This window comes from Simochromis diagramma, unplaced genomic scaffold, assembly GCF_900408965.1.
Source record: "Simochromis diagramma unplaced genomic scaffold, fSimDia1.1 OVJJ01000669.1, whole genome shotgun sequence".
NCBI lineage: Eukaryota > Metazoa > Chordata > Actinopteri > Cichliformes > Cichlidae > Simochromis > Simochromis diagramma.
Window position 1 is genome coordinate 3,609,801 of NW_024387458.1, and position 22,806 is coordinate 3,632,606.

The 22,806-nt window shown below is 42.0% G+C and overlaps 1 protein-coding gene across 5 annotated transcripts in view; it reads left to right on the top strand.

Annotated features, from left to right (window-relative positions):
* LOC120723045 (KAT8 regulatory NSL complex subunit 1-like) overlaps window positions 1-22,806 on the top strand; it is a 43,712-nt gene extending 20,906 nt beyond the window's left edge. For 3 of the 5 annotated variants that reach the window (XM_040014303.1, XM_040014304.1, XM_040014302.1), the window contains 13 exons: window positions 6,856-6,997; window positions 7,222-7,305; window positions 9,024-9,133; window positions 11,053-11,194; window positions 12,909-13,074; window positions 14,690-14,845; window positions 15,502-15,729; window positions 15,818-15,972; window positions 17,504-17,628; window positions 17,715-17,772; window positions 18,108-18,220; window positions 18,312-18,564; window positions 18,657-22,806. In XM_040014303.1, the coding sequence (XP_039870237.1) occupies window positions 6,856-6,997; window positions 7,222-7,305; window positions 9,024-9,133; window positions 11,053-11,194; window positions 12,909-13,074; window positions 14,690-14,845; window positions 15,502-15,729; window positions 15,818-15,972; window positions 17,504-17,628; window positions 17,715-17,772; window positions 18,108-18,220; window positions 18,312-18,564; window positions 18,657-18,875 (1,951 nt within the window). In that variant the 3' untranslated portion in view covers window positions 18,876-22,806. The remainder of the gene's footprint in view (window positions 1-6,855; window positions 6,998-7,221; window positions 7,306-9,023; window positions 9,134-11,052; window positions 11,195-12,908; window positions 13,075-14,689; window positions 14,846-15,501; window positions 15,730-15,817; window positions 15,973-17,503; window positions 17,629-17,714; window positions 17,773-18,107; window positions 18,221-18,311; window positions 18,565-18,656) is intronic. The other 2 variants (XM_040014305.1, XM_040014306.1) reach the window with 2 other exon arrangements.

A 22,806-nucleotide genomic window follows, 5' to 3' on the forward strand; every position in this document is an offset into this window, starting at 1 on the left:
ACAAAAAACAAATATACACAAATTCATATTTTCTATTAACTTTTCAAAGAAGTAAATGTGTTTCTAGTTTTGAAACCTCTCTATTTGTGTTCCCTTCAGCATGCTTCAGGTATCACTGCATCAGAAAGTGGGATGACTGCTGTCAGTTTTCAGCTTAGCATAAATACAGACAGCTTTTATTTTTAAATGCTTGTGTAACTTTTAAAACATAGTGGTGATAAAAGGAAGCATAAGAAAGGACAATTTTCATCACCTTTTACATTTCCTGATCAGGTGCTTCTCGAAGTACAGCATGAATGACAGCAGCTTCATCTTCACTGCTTTTCTGTTTTCAACATTTTTGAGGAAAAATGAGGCTATTTGGGATGAATCTTGTAAAACATTCATTCAGTACCCTCTCATACTGCTTTTAATTTGCTGTTATGCTTCACAGGTGAATTCATGGCTGTGGTTGGTGGAAACACATTTTTGCTGTCCTTTGTGGCACCTTTTTTCCCCCTGTGGGTTTAAAAAGAGAATTAATTAGTGAGCTTCATTTCTAAAAAAATGTCCAGCAGTCCAGTGTGATACAGTCGAAGCCCCTCTCATACTGCAGACATGCCTGTACACACTGTAATCAACATGTGCTTTTAATGACGAAATGATAAACCAAAACATGGTGGCTCGGATTACATGTTATTAGAATTGCCAACTGTTACACAACCACATGCAGTTAATTCACCAAATTGTGTTTCTATTTGGAAAGGAAGTAAACGGTCTCTGTGGCGCTAGTGGTCAGAAAGATGATTATAGTTGTTGAGGATGCACTCATATATATATATTTTTTTTAAACCTTTGGCTTCAGGTGTCTTCTGTTCTAATCCACCACCAGCGTTTCTGTATTCCTCACTGTGGGGTTATGGCACAAGTAACGGGTCAGTAGTGAGAGCATAAGAATTTTTTATTTTCCCTTAGTCACAATTATAAAAACAATCAGATGAACTGTGATTACCATCTTATTGAATAAACTAACAAAGTTAATGTGTATTGAACTAAACGCACCACAGCCTGGTGGGGAGTTTCTTGAGAGGCAAAAGTAAAGGACAAAAACAGAACACGCTTTTATCCTGATAATCGTGTTTTAAATGATTATGAAATCAGATTAACTGCAGAGCCCTATTCTGAGGAGGACACTGGGAATCATTACTTATATGTAAGACAATATTGAGTTCAGCTTAAAGATTGCTTTACTTACTCTGCGCATAAAATGTAATTCATTATATTGGCATATTATTGCAATAATAGCTTCCCAGCAATTGCTCCATCAAATTGTCTTTCTACCTCCTGCCTTGTGTACAGGCCTGAAAGTAAACAAGTGAGCCGCAGACAAAAATGTCTCGCTCATAGTGTGAGATTTTCAGCAAAGAATTTGCTTCATTCTGCATCGCAAAAGCCCTTCGCTGCTGTACAGGGAAAGCACTTCATGGCAGTATGTTGCATTAACTAGATTTCATCCATCAGTTGTACTCTTCCTCATCTGGTGGCTTTTGAGTGGTAGACTGTGTGATGCAGGACAAAAGTTTATTCACGTTCGGTGAGAACACATCATTAGCTTTGGGTTACTTCATTTGTACGTCTGGGTAGATTTGGTCTGTAGCAGGTGAGTCATCTGTGTTCTTACACACATAGGGCTGTGCGATATGACCAAAATCTCATATCCCGATATTAAGACATCTATCGTCCGATAACGATATAAATCACAAAAATGTAACATTTTCTGTAAATTCTGTGAATCTCGGGCAGCTCGACTTGCGTGAAGTGTTTCCAGCTGCGCTTCATGGACCTAGAGTCGAGTGTTTTAACTGATGCATGAAACTATACATTTTTAGACATAAGTTGTAACGGCCACCGTTTTCTTTGAGTATTTATTACACGGCGTGCTGCGGGGAAAAGCCTGTTCTAACGTTTGAGTCTAAGGTTTATTTTTTTAGCACCTGGCGGCTCTTTTTTTTGCTTCTTATCCGTAAATACTCTGCATCTTTCACGTGATTCAGTTTATTTTGAAAAGTCTCAACAGGATCTTGAGCTTTATTGTGAAAGGTTTATGTGGAAAATAAACTAGCGGAAACGTTGTGGTTTAACCGTCGTTGTTGCTAACAACAACGCATAAAAACAAGCGCTTGTCCATCTGTAGTGTGGTTATATTAAATATAAGAGAAAGGGAGAACTTTAAGAAATTAATATAGCCACTACAGTGACCATCAAAACGATGAAAAAATATTGCCGTAAACAGTTTATTTTGCGACACCACGAAACAAACGATAGCGTAAAATGAAACGATAGACGTTTTTATATCGTTATTCGATATATATCGTTATATCGAACACACACACACACACACACACACACACACACACACACACACACACACACACACACAGAGCAGTTAAGCATAATGCAATATAGTCAAGAAATAAATTGGTGACTTAAGTAATTTATACCACATCATGTATGATAAGCATTTTTTTCCTCTCCCATTTGTTGGCATCCTCTATGCAACGCTTGTGCTAGCTGCTCTTACCTCATGACGAGATAAAAGTGCATTGTGGAAAGGAATTAAACAGATTAGCCAATAGGTCAGTATGTTGAGTTCACCAATATCTGATCAGGATACTAACATCTGATTAAGATATCAGGTTGGTTCATCCTTACTAGCAGGTGAGAAATCCCTATGCACTGCTCATCGTTTTGTTACCAAACTACTGCACACCAAATCTGAATATCAGGTCTAGCCTTTTTGAGTAAAGATTGGACCATTGTCTGGTCCACATGTCGGGTTGTTGCACCCCTGATTAACATCCATAGGAAAACTGGTTGTTTTCACATGAGGCAGCGTCATGTGTCCAGCGGATGGGATATCAGGACCTGCTGGTTTTTGAGAGAGAGCTTTACTGAGAGGCAGCGTTACTGAGCGATTATGGTGGTTTTTGAAGGGGTCACTATGTTATAGACGACATATGTGCTGCATCCAGAGAAGCACCACAATAGAGAATCTGCTGACAGCCAGAAAACGGCCACCGAAGCGGCTGCTGCTGGCACTTTGTGTGTGTATGTGGGAGTTGAGGGGGGAGGAAAATTTGTCCTGATTAGAGAGGAGGGGAGGAGCTCCTCGTTGGGAGAAAGAATGGGTGATAGTAGTGGGTTCTTTCTAACTGACCCCTCCTCTTTCTCAACCTCCTCAGTCACCCTGGTGATTGAGGTCATTGGACTTGTAATGATCGCTCTGTTTGTGCTTTTGTAAACTGCAGCTGAAGCTCTTGTTGCTTCTCTTCTGTTATCTGATTTTAGGTTGTTCTGCACTTTCAGAGTGGATTATTTTAACTTACCTGGGATATTGTCTGTCAGTGCTGATGAGGTGTCCTAAGGACTGAAGCTCTTCATTCCCGTTCAGCCTTTCCTTATCATGTGTGTGATGTTTTGCTTCTGCTTTTAAGGAGCTGATGTATCCTCACTCGCCTTGGTGGTTTGGCTGTCTTTATGTGACTGCTGATCTTTGTATAATAACCATATTTAATGAACACATACCAAATTTTACTTTCATGCTATCAATATTTTCAAAGTTACAGACACTAGAAGAATAAAGGGTTGGATAAGTCACCCATCATCATCATCATCATCATTATTATTATTATTATTATTATTATTATATTTAACAGCGCTTGTGTGCCCTCTTGAATTCTTGAGTACAGAAAATATCTGGAGGAAATGTTCTTTTATTAGGGCTGTTTAAAAACTGTATGTGAAAGGCCTCTCTTTTACATACATTACATATCAGGCTCATCTACTAGCTGTGATGTCCTTTGCTCAGAGCTTAAAAACAAGATTTTGACTTCAGATTGTCACAGTTGGAGAATGTTTAAAATTTATTTGGTTGCAGTTTCTAACAGATTTTTATGTTGTGTAATAGTTGCTGAACTTTCACGTGGCTCAGAAATACTGTATGAAATGACGTGGCAGTTTGACACACCCCTCTTTACCTTAAGTGCATATAACTTGATGCTTGTGCTAAGTAAAGCAAGACAGACAAATTATTTTAATGATTATAAGAGGACCAATTGTACTTGCGTGCAAGACTCTCCAGAATGTCAGTCAGTACCTTTACTGCAGTCGACATCAAGTAGGCCGAATTTGGACCCTTTGGTGAGCTGGCTTTAGGTCCTGGGTCTCATGTTTGATACTTCTAATTCAAAGGGACTAAATGGAACTGATCTAATGGGTGTGTTTGGGTGCATTACAGCAGCGTGCATGCGTGTGTGCGTGCGTGCGTGCGCGCGTGTGTGTGTGTGGAACAGCAACAGGAAGTAGTGCCAGCAGGAAACACTGCAGCTGTATTTACAGCATTGTCCTCCATACTATGTCGTAGTGAACGGGGACATAAGACTAGCAGATGTGTCAAGGAAGAAATCGGAATGTCTCTGATTGCACTGATCGGCTCCGTGATGGACGTCATCCGCCAGAGGAGCTCTGTTTCTGCTCAGCACCTCAGTAAGGCAGGATTCTTGGTTGGATTATTGGTTATTCCAGCGTCTGCACCCAGCCCCACCCCCCTCCTGCACCCTGTGCCCTGTAGATTTGCTTTTAAGGCCTGTCTGTTCCTCTCCAGACTGCCAGAGCGACCCTTCCCATCTCCCTTGTCTTTCTCTCCCATCTACCTCTGCCCTGGTGGAGGCTCTGGAAATTGAAAACAGGTTAGGGTGTGTGGGGAAGAGAGGAAAAAGAGGGAGTGCAAGGTCTATCTTTGTCTGCTATCTGAGTCATTACCTTCATTGTTCATCCACAGCCTCTGCGGCCCTGTCTTTGGAAGAAATGGCGCCCTCTGTGGTTGCTTCCGCACTGTGCAGGAGCAGACATTTTCCTCTCATGTCTGCCTTTGAAATGGCCATTCTGTGTGTCATACTGGTAAAATGGAGTACCCTGCTCTCAGCTGGCACTCGTTCCTTTCTCACAGAGCATACCCCTGCAGTGGAAACCCCCAGTTCTTTTTTTTCTTTAATTTTTAATTTCTCCACATATTTATAATGCATGCCTAATCATGTTATTTTTTGACTCTAATGCTTTTCCAGGCTGCCTGCAGCTGCCACTGCTGGGAGCTCTGCTATAACGCTGATTCACTGACCTCTGCAGTCTGACAGCGGAAATGCTCCAAATAATCAATTTTAGTGTTTAATAATAGTTCAGTAAAACACCGGAAAGTACTTATATAAACTGGGAACAGACTAATAACTGTAGTTGAAGACCGGTTGCATAAATAAGTGGAGCTTCACTAAAGTCCACACTGGGTCCCAGCGAGATGAGGGCTGATGCCGACTGGTCGTTTTTTTCTTATGAAGGTTGCTGATTGAAATGACCTGGAGGTGTCTGTGTGGCAGACACAATAAAAGCTGTTTGAATTCCTTAAATGCTAAGGAAGGGTGCTTCAGTGCTTCCTTTATTACCTCCTTTAGTAGCAGAGTGTACACTGAAACATCCTTTATAAAAGAAAATAATACTGTCCCACAGTTTCAGTAAATTAGGTGTGTTTTCTTTTTCACACAATAGTCTGATATGTTTTGAGCCTTCATCAGCTGGCTGTGTTAAAACCTACATGTGACCTATGAACATCAAACTGCAATAATAAAACATGCTGCTTATCAAGTTGTTTCCTGGTGTGAGGTTGGGGGATTTTTACATGAGAAAACTCAATAAATAAAGATTATGTGAGTTTGAAGTTCACCACAATTCAGTTGAGTGGACAGGATGAGTAATTGATCTCAGTGAGATAAATATGTTGTTTCACTTCATAGGCTGTTTAGTCCTCTTTATTTAAAATTACAGCCTTAGATATAAAGTTGTTTTTCATTGGTGTTTCTATTTAATTTGACCTTTGTGAAAAGAAATTAGTTTGTTTTTGTCCCCCCACCCCAGTCCAACCTAAGGACAATTGAACAAGATAAGACCATGAAAGCAACTCGCTTGTTTCACAAGCCTGAATTAGACCTTGCAATCAAAGCACAATGATTAATCTTTAACTTTGATCTTGCACATATGTTTGTAAGGCTTAACAAGGTGTGTAGAAAGTTTCATTAAAAACAAAGTACTTAAAAAAACAAACATAAAAAAAAACTACTTGTACATTGCAGCCTTTTGAAACCCCCCTCAGCTCCTCCGTACTTTGATTTGACTCTTTTCAGTGCATCAGCTTCGAGACTCTTCCTTGCTATTGGTTGTTCCTTATCTTTGTGCATATGTGTGAATTTAAACACCAAAATAACAGCACATTTAAGACACATGGCTAACACAGGGCATTTACTCGCAGTAAAGATGTAGTAGTAAATAAGAACTTTATTTATATGATAGAGTCCTAAAAGGGAGATGAGAAAATGGTGAGAGATACAGCATCACATAAAAGGAAGCTTATAAGAACGTGGTTTTAGATTTCACTGGGTTTTTTTGCCTGGCTCATCTCCTCAGACTGGTGGATCGAAATCCATCAGAGGTCCTGACGCCTCAGTTCAGATTGTCTGCCTGCAGCATAAACCTTCCTTTTTGTTGTATTCTCTGTATTCTCTCTCTTTGTTGGCTTTTTTTTTTTTTTTTTTTTTTTTTTTTTTTTTTTTAGGTGTGCCTGTCTGTCTAGTTCAATGTGTCTGTGGAATTCAAACCATTGCTACAGCTGGTTTGGCTCAAATAAATAGAACCTAAAGTGATCTGCTGGCCAGATCAAAGTTAGTGAAGAGTAGTTTGATCTGGACACACGTGACATAAATCACTATCACCCAGAGTATCTTCTGTTGACCATAACTTAAACATTCGTGTCATTCCCCCCCCCCCCTGCAGATGGAAGCGAGCAGAGAGCCGCTACACCGTGGAGAGAGCTGCCATCATCAGCCACTGGAACTGGCTCCAGGCCCACATCTCGGACTTGGAGTACCGCATCCGGCAGCAGACGGACATTTACAGACAGATCCGCGCCAGCAAGGTCGGTCCTTCCATTTATTAGACACGTCTGTGCATTTTAGTTTTTTTTTTTTTCTCTGATGTGCAGAAAAGTCTTCCATCAAGTGTAATAAAATCAGAAAAGAGTCCTTTTATGTGTATTTCCACTGACACTGTAGGATGAAGAAGCTCTGTGATGCATTTTAACTTGTATTAATTTCTTTATCTTTGAATTGAAAGTATAACTCTCATCTCTCGATTTTTCAGGGCTCAGTAGAGCTGGGAGGTGTTTCGCCAAGTGGGGTGCTTGCAGGTGGGACAGAAGTAAAAGCAGAGCCTGTAAACACTCAGGTAAACAGATTTGTTTCTTTAAAAAATGTCGTTTTAATAGAACAGTAGCTGCTAGTGGCTTAAAACCATTGTTTTTATTCTTTTTGTTGACCTTTTTATTGTTGTTACATAATTTCTGTCACATGTATTGTTACATTTGTACATGGTCACATGAAATAGGACAAACATTTAAAAAAAAATGAGGTCACTGTATGCACGAGTAATCCCTGCGAGTCTAAGTCTCATAAAGCAGTAAACAGTTCAAGACAGAGGTTGTCTTTAATCAACCCAGCCACTATCTTGGATAGATTAGACAGACTGTTATCAGTTAAAATGGCAATTTTTACTATTTTTATATTCTTTTGATTTAGAAAAACATTTTGCCTGCATTAAAATACAACCGCTGACACGGTTTTCATAGCCCCCCTTTTCTTACTTAGCAAGGCTGATCCCATCATCTCAGGTACACAGCTCTGGCTGCAAGTTGCACGAGCTCCACCCACCAACTGTGCAAACCTTATTTTTGAGATGTGCAACTAATCAGAATAAGTTGAAACTGTTTAAGACGGAGGATGAACCGAGATGAACTGAAAGCTTAACAAAGGGATTATTTTTGAATGAAGATGAGTTTAAAGATTTATGTAAGAGGCGAGCCTCAGATCAGTTTTTTGTGAATACAAAGGGAAGAATACAAAAACAAAATTAGACAGCAGTAAGGCTACAAAATTTTCTTCTTGTTCTTCCAACAAATAGAAAATGGTGCAAGATAAAATCTTTAGCCTTCATCAATTCTTATAAATAACCCCATTCATTCTTGGCTCAAGTGTATAATGTAAAGATAAATAAATATTAATGAATTAATATTAGTTGTAGCCTTTATTCAGCACTTTGATCTTCGGATGCAGTGTTAGTGGGTAAATATAAGCAGCTCTGCTTTAGTCTATCCCTGAGAATGACTGAAATATTGAGCTTGTTTGTTTTCACACAGGTGGAAATGAAATGTTAAGTGTTCACGGGAAATTGTGTTCTTATCTGTTCCTCAGGTCTGACCGAATCAAAGCAGTTTAGAAAGGAAAAAAAGCTCCCTAACCCTCAGATCCAAATAATTTCTCTTGATGAGTCGGCCTGTCTGGGTGTTTAAATTGTTTATGTCTGTTCAGCTGCAGCTGTGCAGCCTCCCATTGCAGCGGTGCACATTTGCTCTGCTGCATGTTGAACCTCATTAAATTAAATGTTTTTCTGTCTTTAAGGTAATCCGATTTGATAGCAAAGCTGCTATATAAATGGCAGTTGTTTATAGTAGCATGTTTCATTATACTTGACATATTTAACACAAGATTTTAAAAAAACTGTTTAAAATAAAAATATCAAAATGTTGCAAAGACGTAAAGTACAAATTAACACATGCTCAGCTATTGAGTTGAAATGATAGAGAAATGTGGAGCAGATGTTTGTGAAATGAGACAAGGTTGACTGGAATCATGAAACTGTTCACTTGTGTAAAAGCTTGCGGAAAAAGTGCTTCAGGTTTTTTATCTTGATGGTTTAAGCCTTGGGAGAGTGAAGGCCTTAGCCCAAATCTGGACTGAATAATTCAAGGCCACAGGACCAAGATGATTTAGTTTGTCTCTAATGCAGTTTCCTGAAATACCGCCGGCTGCCTGAGTGTTCAGCGTGGTCAGCCTGCCAGTTAACACGAGGTGTAGTCTAACTGGTTTTGGTCTTATCTGTCGATGCAGGACGCCGGTTCAGAACGGCTGGAGCACACGGGCACCGCCCATATCAGCAGCACAGAGCCGGGCCCTTGGAAAGGTCAAAACGGGCAGCCAGTCAACGGCGTCCTCAGCAGGTACAGCTGCTAATGATTACCTCATTTTGAGTTCTCGGAAAGGCTCGCTGCCTTTCCAGGAAACGCGAGAGGGGAGTCCTTCGTTTGGATTTGCAGTTAGAGAGATGCTGATTTTAGCTGGAGTGATTAGTAGAAAAGTAATTAACCTTTTTCACAGCAGACATTTCAGCTGGAAAAACATCCACGTTAGTCATCTTTGCATAGTGGTGTTTTGCTGTGGTAATAAATGGACCCAACTATAATATTTGTCTCATGTGCTTTTCACGCAATCACAATATCCACTATGGACAAAGCTTTGTCTGTGACTTTTGTTTTTTGTAGTCTTAATACTGCATTTTTAAAAAAAAAAACAAAACTGGCACATCTTCTAAACATCAGCTTCCCTGAACTCATTTTTTTCTTAGCAAATGTGAAAGTGTAGCTGGTAGATGCCGCCTGATGAGACATGAAACAGTCTTTAACCTCCAGCTCAATAGTGCAAAGTTTGTTGAACTGCACCCGTGTTTGAATCAGGGATTTTTATTTAGTTTATTTTTGTTTCTGTTGTGTTTAGTTTTCAGGATGATTTTCTCCGTTTCGGTTTTGTTTTGATTATTAGTTTCAGTCATTTTTTTTTTTTCATTTCACGCAGTCAGTGGACACAGTCCTGTAGATATATGTCAGTGAACTTCTGTACAAAAATCTACATAACATTTGTTTTTGTAAGTGTGCATAGGTTGTTTTTCACCTGGTTTTGGTTTTAGTTTCATTTTAATTAACTGTAATGACCTCTGTGAGAATGAAGTGAGTAATAATCGTGTGAGCTCAGCCTCCTACACGCTGTGCTCAGGCAGCTTCCTCATTGCTGATGAAGGTTTCTAAAGCAGGCCATCTCCTGTTGTTAATAAGTCATTCCTTTTAAAATGAACCAAATAGGAAGCCACCTGACAGAATCGGCTTTACTTTCAGTAATGACTTCAGTGGATTTTAATGAAGCAGTACAAAATTTTACCTTCATGCTTTGAATAATTTGCTAAATACAGGCTCTTTAAATGTCGATGGGTGAATCGGAGTTTCCTCTTTTTCAAGTAAAGGTGATATTTACAAGAAATTGTCAGCCCTGAAAATTACATTTAAGCTCTGTTAACACAAAAGAAATCTCCTATCACATACTGACCTGTGAAAAGTGTATTTTGGATAAAGTTTTCTGTAGCGAACGCTTGTTTATGTGCCTCTACATCATAGACATTAAAATTGGTGCAGTTTTGCTCCTGAACCTGTGGGTTTGTCACTTGGAGTGGGTGTAGAATTGATTTGCTCTGAAAATGCACCAAATTTCAACCCACTCGTATGGTGCTACAACGGCATCCCAAGGTAAATTTTTATTGTGTAGGTTCATGCTAAGGTTTCTGAAGGGGCACCAGTTGACTTGAATTAATTATAATAAAAAGGTATCATAGGACAATGTATTGAATTGTGTGTCCAATGTTTGTGTGTGGAAACTGTTGAAGTTACATCCTGAAATATTCAGACTCTATAATACATTGGATTAAGTATTGTTCCAAACACGGGAAAGAGTGTGCAAATGGTCCTCACAGATGGTTATTTGTAATCTTGTCACATAGGGTCAGCTCACATGTCTTGTTATTGTCTTGAAGCCTGAATCCAGAGTTTAGGATGCTTGATGTGCTCAGTGATTTCGATTTATTTATTTATTTATTTATTTTTAAATATTTGCAGTTTTTTGTTTTGCAAAGTTTATAATACTTTGGGCACTGTATCATACAGACTGTACAGCTGCTAGTACAGTCTGCTATCTCTGAGGTGTAGCACATCTGGCAGCTAAAGTCACATTGATGAGTTTTAAGCTAATGAGATGCGCTCACAGCTACGAGCACGCCAGCTTTTAACAGGTGCTAAATCTTCTCTCCGTGTTGTAGGATGGCAGAGAGCACAGACGCCAAGCACCAGCAGCCGTCGGCCTACGACAGCACATGCGTGGCTGCACGTACGCGGCCGCTAATCAGCTGCCGGCGGCGGCGACTCATTCAGCCCAACACTGTGCCCAACCTTAACGGCAAGGTGAGTTTTCTGCTCTGTGTGATTATTCTTGAGTTTCACTTGAAAGAAGCTGCAAGGGCACACGCGTGTGAAGGAGTCTTTGTGGAAACGGCGCGAACATGCTGAATGTTCAGTTTTGCACATTTAAGAGCGGTGAAAGGGCTTTTTGCTAGACAGCGCCTAGTGTTTTAGGCTTCACTCTTCGGCTCGTGCGTGACCTAATAACTGAGTAAACGAGAGATGGGGAAAGTAGGGCATCTTTATTCAGAGTCGAACAACAAAGGGTAGTAATGGCCCCATGTGACGACTCACAAGTTTTAGTTGAGGGGGGAATAGAAACGTTTCTCTAATTGTTTACACCCCTCCCCACTCTCTGGGAGACTGAGTGTGACTTTAAGTCTCTAAATGTGTTGAGGCTTTTAAACTTAAAAATACTACTACAATTATGCAGTCATATTTCTCCTGCTTATTTTTATAAACAATATTTTTAAAAAGGAAAAAAAACCAGACTTTCAAAGAAACAACAAAAAGGTCCTTCAAATCAAAGCATGGTGAACCACATGATTCAGAAAGAGAGAAAATCCTGTCAGTTCAGCAGGACATAAGAAGCTTAATGCATGTTTTACATTAAACAACTATTCACATTATAAAATCCAAATCGTTCACAGCTGTCGTTTTAAAATGCTGTGCCTCTAAAACAGCTTTTTTTAACATGTTTTTACGATGTGGTGAAAAATAATCTTAATCATTTCATGATTAGTTATAAATAACCCCACTTTTATGTTTACAGAGTGTCAGTATTTACAGTGTTGACCTGATTGGTTTATGTTCCCTCCTTATCGAAGCCCCAGGTCGATCACTTTGTGGACTCATCGTCTTCCACTGATTCAGGACAGTTTGGTGATGATCTGTTCATCATGGAGCACATCACAAGGCAAAAGTGAAACTAAGTGGCTCAGAGACCACCTGATTTTACACCAGGAAACTCCCTAAATCATAGCATAGAAGCTTGAGGCACTACCACAGCTTCTTTAAAGTACTATATTAGTGTGTAATAATATGGTTGGTTTCAGTAGTGAGGAGGAAACACTGATTATTTCTGTGGGACAAAGTACAGCGAACTAAACCGGTGTCAGATACGTCCACGCGCGTTCATCTAGCAAAACATAATCAAAATAGGAGCTGATATCTCAGATGAGATGGAGGACATTTTCTGCAGAGGAACTTTTGAACACCAGTGATTTACAAATTCTAATAGGTATTGTCTGATTATATGGGGTTTTTTCTAGTAGGAGGACCAAACTCATTAAACACAGCCTGGCTTAAATGGAGTGGAACACAAACTGAAATGGCTCAGTATGAAAAAAATGGCACAGCTAAATAGGAAAAAATAGAATAAAATACACAAGGTCAATGGAAAAGAAGAAAATCTAGATACAATTCAACAAGGAGCTTAAGGAGCGGGTGCAGTCTGTTCTGTTTTTGTATCTATTAAAAGAGAAAGTTTCACTAAAGTACCAGCAGAACTAATAATAGAGCAATTTTAAAAATGGGGGGAATAGACATAAAGCAGGCACACGGAGCATGACGTCAGCGGCTCTAAAGAGCAGAACATTTTCTGGCATGACTCACTCAATAAGTGTTTAACGGCCGTGTCGGTGAAGCCGCTGAATTATTAATAATCACAGCTTGGCTGTGAATGATTTGCAACCGCTCTCGTTTGTCCTCCTGGCAGGCCCCGAGGAGCAGCTGCATCCAGTGTAACTGCAGGGTTAACCCCAGCTGTGTGATGTGCGGTGGCTGGCCCACCCCCAGAGAGGACCCTCAGTACGAGCTGCCCACCCTGGAGCGCCTGTCAAGGCTGGATCTTGGCGTCCACCCCATCCTCTCCTTCCCCGACGGTCAGTGCTGGTCTCAGAGCGGAGCTTGAGTTTACGCAGCCATTTCCTCCTTTACATCCAGAGGGGAAGACAAACAAGGCGTGGCTGTGAGCTCAGCAGGAAGTTCTGCTGAACATATTTAGTCATTTAGAGTCTTCTCTCTCTCTCTGCGCAGCAAGGAACTCACATAAATGAAGACAGGAATTTCTGACTTTACTGCAAATCAAAACATGAACAGTTTTACACGACACAGACAAATGAAGCAGTAGGTTTGGCTGAAGCTCACAGAATAGATTATCTAAGGTTACAGCCTGGTGCCAGATTCAGCCTATCAGGACGTCTGATTCGCTCCCAGAGGGAGGGCAAAACTTTTCAGGCAGTTTAGTGTTCTATTTTTGCCTTTAACGATAAATAAAATGTGTAACCAACAAACCAATAAATGACAGGAAATAGGTTTGATTTTTTAATTATACAGGGGGGAAAAGTGTAATTGTCTTAAGTCTGGGTTGTGTGCTGCTCGTCCGTTTTCCTGTAATTTAACTGGGTTATTTCTGAACCTCTGAGCCCAGAGGAGATGTGATGTCGTGTTTTCTTTTCACTGTTTAATCATTTTGTTTTTTCTTAAGCTATTTCAGGGTGTCTCATGGATGTAATTTTCACTGGGCACCTAAATTTGTTTACACTAAAACAAAGGGGGAACATTTTGGGGGTGACTTTAAAGGTTATTAGTGAACATTTGGACCGCTGCTCCGAGGCTTGTTTCATGTGAATCACTAAACTGCAGAGAACTCTTCAAGAGTTTATAGCACTAATTTTAGGAATATGTCTTTTGTATTCTTGGACTTGGCATGATTCATATTAAGGATGATCATTTCACCCACCCTCCACCCCAGACTACTTGAAATGCTATATTTGTGGCAGATATTTGTGTATTTTCTCCTGTGAGTACAGCAGCATGCAATGTCACAGCTCCATACAGACCTTACCAGTCTGATCCCTGGTAGCTACAGTGCTTTCTTCGCCTGTTCTTGTTGCTTAATGGTGTCTGGCAGCCTGTATGTGCGTTACTGCTGCGTTCTTGTTCCAGTAGTAGTGCTTCAGTAGTGGATATTCCCTCTGGGGTTAAAAAAACAAACAAAAAAACCCTGAGGGAATATATTTATTAGCTGAAGTTGGGCTGCACTGTGATGTAATATCAGTTTATGCTACTGTGTGCTCATCTGAACCTCAATTTGCCTAAAAACGCTCAACACTGAACCCTCTTTACATTTGAGTTTTAACACGTCCACGGAAAACTTTGCCCCCTGGTGGGGGTAATGTGAGTGTAATTACAGAAGTGCCCTCAGTTTGTCCTCCTGTGTGAAAAAAGTAAGCTCCTGATTGGCTGCCCCTTGGAAACATCTGGAAGGTCGAGCTGTGTGCCTGAGAAGAGCCAAGTGTAGAAAAAACTGCCCGAGACTGAGTCAGCATTTATCTCGTATGCTGACCTCGTTAATTTGAAAGTTTCACCGTGTTTAACGTGAACCTCCGTCACCATAACAAGAACGTATTTGACAGAATATGAGGGAAAGCATAAAATTTTCTTCAGGAAGTTGATTTTTCTGAGTCTCGTTTCCTCTGCCGCTGTCTTCCTCAGACGTTTGTATAGGTCTGCGCCTGCAGCAGGTGATGAAGAGCCAGTGGCAGACCAAGTCACTGGAGAGGAGCAAACCACTGAAGAAGCTCTCCCTCAAACACAAGCTCTCCTCATCCAAAGAGAAGCACAAGTTCACCAACTCGCTCATGGCAGTCAGTAAGTATGGGAGCGGTCCGAGCGGCAGCTTTCTGCCATTTGACGGCAGCACACGAGCACAGCGACGCCTCTGAGATCACATCACCCAGACTTAAATACGACCTCTCACATTCAAAATAAATATAAGACGTGAAGAAACAGACAAATGTGTACAAATGTACGATGTTACGAAATGTCATTTTTAAAGTCAGCACATTATTGGGACACAGTGTGATTGTTGTTCAGGTCAGGTTTCTGCTTAATTCCAGCTGTGTAGGTTTCACAGTTCACTCTGTCCTAGTAGCTGCCGTATTTCCTAATTTCACGCAATGAGACGCTTCTCAGAAGAGAATCTGCCTTCTGAGAAGGCCCGATCTCGATGTCATATCCACTCAGCTGAGAAAAGAGCAGCTGTTGATTGGTTGTTATCCTAGAAGAGAAAATACGCATTTACTAATTCCACCATCTCACAAGTGAAGATTTAATATCTGACATATGAACATAAGCCAACTAAAAACTTCAGGCAGTGGATTTTTAAACTCAACAAAAGTCTTGGAGTAAATTTTTATTATCTGAACATGTTTGTTTTAATGTGTAATGTAAACGTCCATGACTGTGGAAGCGCCGTCAGTTGTCCTAACCTGTGCCATATATGACAGTAACCTGATGTACTCCTGGTGTTGCAGGACTGGGCCACAAGAGAAGTGCTGAGAAGTCGAGGACAGTTGACAGCAGCGTTGGCGGAGGCGGCGGCGGCAGCAGCGGCGTGATGAACGCGGCCAGGTTGGAGGGCCAGGCTGTGTGCAAGACAGAGCGGCTGCAGGCCATCTCGACCCCATTAGGGCCGTACGACAAGAACTACAGCCGCAAGAGAATAAGAGAGCACTCGCTGGAGAGAGCGGACTGTGAGTTACACGTCTGCAGCAGGGACGGCTTTAATCTGAGGTCCCATCAGTGAACCCGCCTGACTTTTCCTTTCTTTCTTTCTTCCAGCCTCCCCCAAACTCTTCATGGACTCGAGCACCCCCTGCACGACTCTAGCCAACATGCACTCGTCCCTGCACAGCCCCCTAACACGCCAGCTGTCCACATCTTCAGAGAACTCTGTGCCGCTGGGCCTGAGCAGCCAGAGTGTCCCGAGCACGCCTGTAAGGACGCCACCCCAGATCTCACACCTTATTTGGATTATTCAAATCATCAGTCCGGGGTTTTTAAAAATGCTCGCTGTTTTTTTTTTTTTGTTTAAGCAGGCTTTACTGCAGTCATATATTTTATTAATGACATTCATTTATTTCAGTAGCTGCGTGGAAATCTGATGGTTTCACATGACACAAGATGACAAGCACAGCATTAAAAAAATGTGTTCCAGGGAAAGTCTTAGACGGGGTGTGTGTGGGAAAGCTGTGCTGCAGTGAGGAAGACGGGAAACAAACTGAGACTTCTGCGGCGGCAGCATGCAAACAAGCTGCGAGCGTCACTGTCTGATGCGTTTTTGGCGCCATTAATGCGAACAAAAGTAAAAGTTGAGGCTCGGTGTGAGAAGAACACGGCCTCGATAAACACTCATCGCACAGTGTTTGTCGCTGGGCGGAGGTTCAGACGTTAAACTCGAGCTGAAACTTTTTTGTGGTTGCTGGAGCAGAAAAAGCAGCAGGAAACAAAAACACTCGGCAGACTCGTTGCGCCAGCTGCTGCCGTATCCGCTCTGTAACTCGTGATCTGTGACCCCGTTCGTGGTCGGAGCGCTTTAACGTGCTGCGCTGTCTGGGCTTGTTTTTGTTTTTGCTTTTTTCTCTCATTTTCATCATTATTATTTTAATAATTTTACTTTATTTTAATTCATTATTTTTACACTTCAGAATCAGGCTGTGTGTGTGGATGCTTAGCTTAGCTTCAGGACTTCTTAGCGAGTAATCTGAAACCATGAAGCAGCATTTTACTGATTAACCTGCTGCTGTGGATGGGCTCACTCCAGAGGTTCTCACGGCTGAAGTTCAGTCTGCTTTCAGCGTCTTCTTCCTGCCGTGTGAACTTTTGGAAGCAATTTAACTCGTCCTACGTCTTTTTTGTGCTTGTATTGAATTGCATGTACTCATCTTCACAAACTTATTACAAGTCAATGATGTTTTGTCTTCATTTACATCCAAAGTTGAGTCTCTAAACCTCGTAAAGCCTCTTTTTCACGGATATTAAAGTTCATCTGGTGATTTTCTTGGAGCTGGATAAATCTGGAGCGCTCTGTTTTGCCTCGGTTTGTTTTTCGGGAGCTGGAGGAGTATTTGGACCTAGAAATGGTTAAATGCTGCAGACTCGACCAACTGATTGTGGCCTGCAGGGCATCTTCAGCTCATTTGCACACTCACCCTAAAACACGAGCGTGTAATTGTTGCCTGCTGGTCTTTTACACCAACATGGACAACATTTATTAAACAAAGTCTCCTTGGATTAAGGAGGAAACCTGTAAATTGTAAATATCCAAATGTGTTTGTGAAGTGAGCTCATGATGACCTCAGTTTCTATTAACCTTCATCTTTTGGATTAACATGATGACACGTGTCATCCTCCCTGCAGGCTGTGAGAGCGTTTGAGCTGAAAGTGTGTCGGAGCCGGTCGAGTCGTTATTGTTTGCAGACTTCTGTGTAAAGTCTCGCTTGTTTACACTCCTCCTTTGTTCTCCAGCAGCAGCCAATCAAGAGGAGGCGAGGTGAAAGCTCCTTCGACATCAACAACATAGTAATCCCCATGTCTGTGGCTGCCACCACCCGCGTGGAGAAGCTTCAGTACAAAGAGATTCTCACGCCCAGGTAAACCGATACCTGCATGGAAAAATACCACTCTGCTGTGGCCGCTGGTTCCCTGCACTCACACGTTTTTGTCTTGTTTTCTAAAGCTGGCGGTGTGTGGACGTCTTCTCGCAGCCCATAACCGAGGAGGAGAACGAACGCGAGGTGAGAGAACCACCTCATCTGTGGTATTTATCAGATTTCACGTGTTAAGCTGGGATGTTAGGATCCGTTCAGGAGATCACCTGAGCTGCTGAGCGAACAGTGACACCTGGTGGTCGGATCTGACTCGTACATTTTAACCTGTGAAGCAATCATGAAGGCTTTGAAAACCTAAAAACCCTTCTTTCAAATTCTTAGCGTGACATTAAAAGTTATAAAAACATCTCAGTGTCGTTGTTCGAGCTCAGATGGTCAAACTGCTTTCTCTCAGAGTGTTTGATGATTAAACTGAAGCAAACGAGTTTTTGGGGTCCTGATGACGTGTGATGTTTCTGCAGGTGGAGGACCTGTCAGACGCAGCCTTCATCCAGCTCCATCAGGCCTACGAGGACCAGGAGCGCACTCGCTGGACTTGGAGGGCCCTGGCTCCTGCTAAGAGGCGGGGCAGCAGGTAAGAGCAGCATCATACGCCTCAGTAAGCGCCTCGCGTTTGTTGTCACGCGGCAGCCGTGACATTGACAACTCCTCCGTTTCTTCCTCAGGTCGTACAAGTCCGTGGACGGGCGCACCACGCCTCTGCTGTGCGGGACCAACCCGCCCACCCCTCAGCCCGCGTCCCCCGACCCGGGCCACTGCCCAATGCTGCACGACTACAGCTACGTGCCGTCGCCCATGAGTCCCGCCAGCCCCGACACCGCCTCCAACCCCCACACGCCCTGCTCGAGGGACTCCCACCGGCTCCTGTCCAGTGAGGACACGCGGTGCTCCACGCCGGACTTCACCTTCGAAGAGCGGGTACGTAGCTCCGCCCCTGAGGATCAGTCAGCCTGTGAAGCGTCTGAAACTTTCATTCGTTTTTAACACCCGCATTTTTTTTTTTCCCCCAGACGGTGGCGCCGTGGGAACGCCGATGCTTCCCCCTGCCCGAAGACCCGGCCCCAGAGCCCGAGTCTGAGAGCGACCACCAAGTCAGGCCCAGGATGCGCAGCATCTCAGGTTGCCGAGCGATGGCCTACGGACGCCTCGATTCGGATGACGCAGAGCTGCCGCTTGACGACGAGAACAGTGGCGGCGCCCTAAAACACAAGTCCTCCACCCACCGATGAATGAGGGCCCCCCCCACACACACACCCACACAGCTCCTCTCTGGCATTAACAAGCAGAACCTCAGCGCAGAATAACATTAAATGGGTTCCTGTTGTTTGATATTCAAACATCAGTCTAATACTTTCACAGTTTTTAGTGAACATTACGGAGATAGAAGCCTTTCCCGACACTTGTTTTTTGTCACACGAAAGAAGAAAAAAAAAAAAAGATAAATGTTTAAAAAAAGTATAAAAACAACACGTTACAAAAAAATTTCTGTAGTAGGCTAAACAATGTACATGGGGGCTTAGTGGTGTTTCATACGTCGCGTGTACACTCGTAGCGCACTATGTAGCGGACTCCTCAAAAATATGGCCAAAGGGTTTTTTTGTTTTTGTTTTTATTGACTAGTTTGCTTGTAATTCCCATGTACATTTTTAGTGGAGTGACAAATAAAACAATAAAAAAAGGAGAAAAAAAATCAGCCCTTCCTCTTCCTCCGCCCCCCTCAGACCTTCCTCATCCAAATAAAACGGATACATTTGAGATGTGGTTCCCCCTCCTTCCTCTAGAGGTCGCCTGAACTCACCAGAGCACTTCTTTAAACTGCCAAGTCTGGTTTGCTTCATTTTGTTTGTTTTTTCATTCCTGACGTGTTTTTTGTTAGTTTTTCTCTCGTTCTGTTCTGACTCATCCTCTTCTTCTTTTTTGTGCGTTCCTTTTAATAGTAAATCATTCCTTTTTTGATCTCCCGCCGCTGCCTCTGTTTTCAGTTCAGCTTCACAGAGGGCAGCACAAACAGACGCGGCGTTTTTAAGTTTGTTTTTTATTAGTGTTTTGGTTTTTTTTTTAAAGCACTTACCCCTCAAAGCGCCGCCGCTGCATGTCAGCAAACACGCTTGCGTCCGATCCCGACGGCACAAAGGCGTCCACTTAATTTAAAAAAGAAAAGAGGAAATGGAAACGTCAAATCGCAGCGCGGCAAACAAACCCCGCCCTCCCTCCTCTCACATTTCACATGTAGCAGCTCTCAGCTGAAGCCGCCCTGAGCTCAGGTTCTCCAAGGGAAAAAAATCTTCTGCTGCCCCCTCCGACCTATCGACCGATCGTCACACTCAGACCGGATTTTATTTTCACCACATCCTCCATATAACCTCACACACTCCTCCTCCTCCCTCCACCTTAAAGTAACTAATTGCTATGCAAAAAAAATCTATGGTTTTTCATTTTACACCTTTTTATCCCGCAGCCATTCAGTCACTGTTTGTTTTTTTCTTTTTTTGTAGTTAAGCGAGATGTCGATGTACCTGTTTGATTGTTGCAGCAGTTATAACCTAATCAAAAAGCTGAATTGTTTTTTCTTTTTTGTAAATAGTACCATTAAAACATTTATGTTTAACTTGGTGCCGTGGTCCTGCTCTCAGCTCATTTGAACCTGTGTGATGTCACCGCTCGCCTCTCGCAGGTGTAGCGCTGCGTTTGTCCTCTGGCTCCGCGTATTTGAATGCAGACTTTTCATAGGTGGTCCTGAACGAGCCAGAAATCTACATTTTTACTGTCAGATTTGAAGTGAAACAACTGTGATCAGCGTCCTGATTACACCACCACCTCCACCTGCTGCGTCTGGAAGTGTCATCCTCACTGACGTGTCCTGTTTTAAATCCATAACCGACCAATCAGAACGCAGTAACATGCATGATTTATGTAGAAAGTAAGATTTTCTTACAATGAAGCGAGGAGTTTTAATTCTGACTTACTTTGTCAGAGGTGTGAAAGGTTCACAGCTGGGGTTGAACGTACGCCCGGGCTCACGGGCACTCAGGCAGTGATTAAATGGGGAGTTGAGGCATCTGCTGGAAAAATCAGCAGCGCTTTGAGCAGGTTAACAGGAAATGGAGCGACTCTTCTTTCAGGGTGTGAAACTCTAGATTAAACAGCTGAAAGGAGTTTCAATGCCACAACTTCTTTCAGTGAGAGGCGACTGGTTTAAACAGTTTAGTGGTTAATGTGTCTGCCTCACCAGAGAAAGCTCCAGTTGACTCCCAGAAGAAGACCCAGTTATCCTCTGGGATTATGTCAGGAAGAGAATAAAACATGAGGACTGACCTGCTGTCAGCAGCCTGAGGAGGAAGCTGCTGCTTTAAAAGTACAACTAGAAGTCTTGTTTGTAGACACACCTACAATCTGCAGTTAGACCTGGATTGTGGGACGAAACTGAAACGCCACCTGGCGGCTCTGAGACGAGAGCGACCTTCCTGTTGTGACCGCTGCACCAATCCTCAGACTGCCGGCTCAGAAAGCTTCATTTCAGCTGAATGATCTCCATAAGTGTGCTAACCTGGCACTAAGTAACATTGTTTTGACATGGGTGACCTTTGACCTGTTACTACAGTTTAAAACTGAGTGTGAAAACTTTTTTGGTTGGCTAAAACATTTATAAAAGTATTTTGGGCTTTAAAAACAAAACCTTACTTGATGAAATTGTTAACAGAACTTGTGGCTGTTTATTCAAACTTGGCTGTTTTTATGATGCCTGCTGTGAACTTTGAACTGAAAGAAATTAAAAATAAAGCGAACACTAAAGAAAAAAGCATAAACCTATAGCTATAGCGCTGCTATTTTCTTATCGCTGACAACTTAAAGGTGCTTTTTGTTTCAACGTGTGAATGAAAACATTCACCACCAGAGGGCAGCATTTCACCAGTAGGTGCATTTTAATGTTTCCAGATGTTTGCTGCTGCTCGCGTCCTCTAAAGTCTAATCGTTCACCAGGCTGACATTTTAAAGTAGATCACTTACCTTATTTAAAAAAAAACGTAAGCGTGCAGTTTTAAAAACAATTAATCATAATTAAAAAAAAAACCTCCACCTTCTAGAGCCTGAGAAAGTTCACACAGTGCTCCATCTTGTGGTGCAAAGTGGCATTACATCAAAGTATACAGCTGCTTCAGAAATAAAACCAAAGCAGGTTTTACCTTTAATCACTGTTTAAGTGCCAGTGTTGGCCTCCAGTGACTGCTGAGGGCTCCCTGCTGCTTTGCTGATAATATTAAAGAACAGAATAATTTGGACAGATTGTGACTTTTACGTTTATTAGTGAATATCAATATAATTGTTGTCTGCAGGTCCCAGGGTTGATTGTTGTGCAGCTGCACTAAGAGGACGACCTCATACTGAACTCTGGATAAAATAAGACTGAAACAGGCCTTTTAAAAGTAATTTTTTTAAATTATTAGCTTAATCATTTTTATTCTTTAAATTAAAAGTGATTTTTTTTTTTTATTACAGTGACCGTTTCAGCTTTTACACTAATAAATTTCCCCCCTCTTCTTCACAGCTGTTGCATTTTGTTCGTATAAATAAAAAGGAAAAAGTTTCTCTTATGTTTTATATTTCATAAATGCAGTAAAACACATCGTTACTGTAAAGAAAATGTAAAGCACCAAATAACATAAATATTTGAATTACGCTGGAAACAGATGAATGAGTCCCGTCTGATCTGGGAGTGATTTTTTTGCACTCCTTCACCACCACGGTGACTTCATAGCATTTATTTTCAAATACACATATACAGCAACAAGAATCATCATAAACCAGTTATTGAGAAAATGCACAATAACGAGAACAATCACATTTCCACAACTGTACAGCGTCAGAAGTAACCCCGAAGAGAGGAAAACAAAAACGAAAGAAGGTGACGAGTTTTGTTACTGTGGAAACCTCTCGGAGATCGGCTCCCGTCCCTGGGTGCTCGCGTCCGTCCTGCACGCAGAGACGAGCGTGGAACTGGAACTAAAGAGGGTTTAGCATGCAGATAATGTTGCAAGCTTTTCGTGTGCTTGCTCGTTTAGGAAACCTTACAGCAAAGTCGGTGACCTTTTGACCCTTAATTGCACATTTTTTTTATACAAAAAAAAAAGAATTGGTACATCCGTCCAGTTCCAGAGCAAA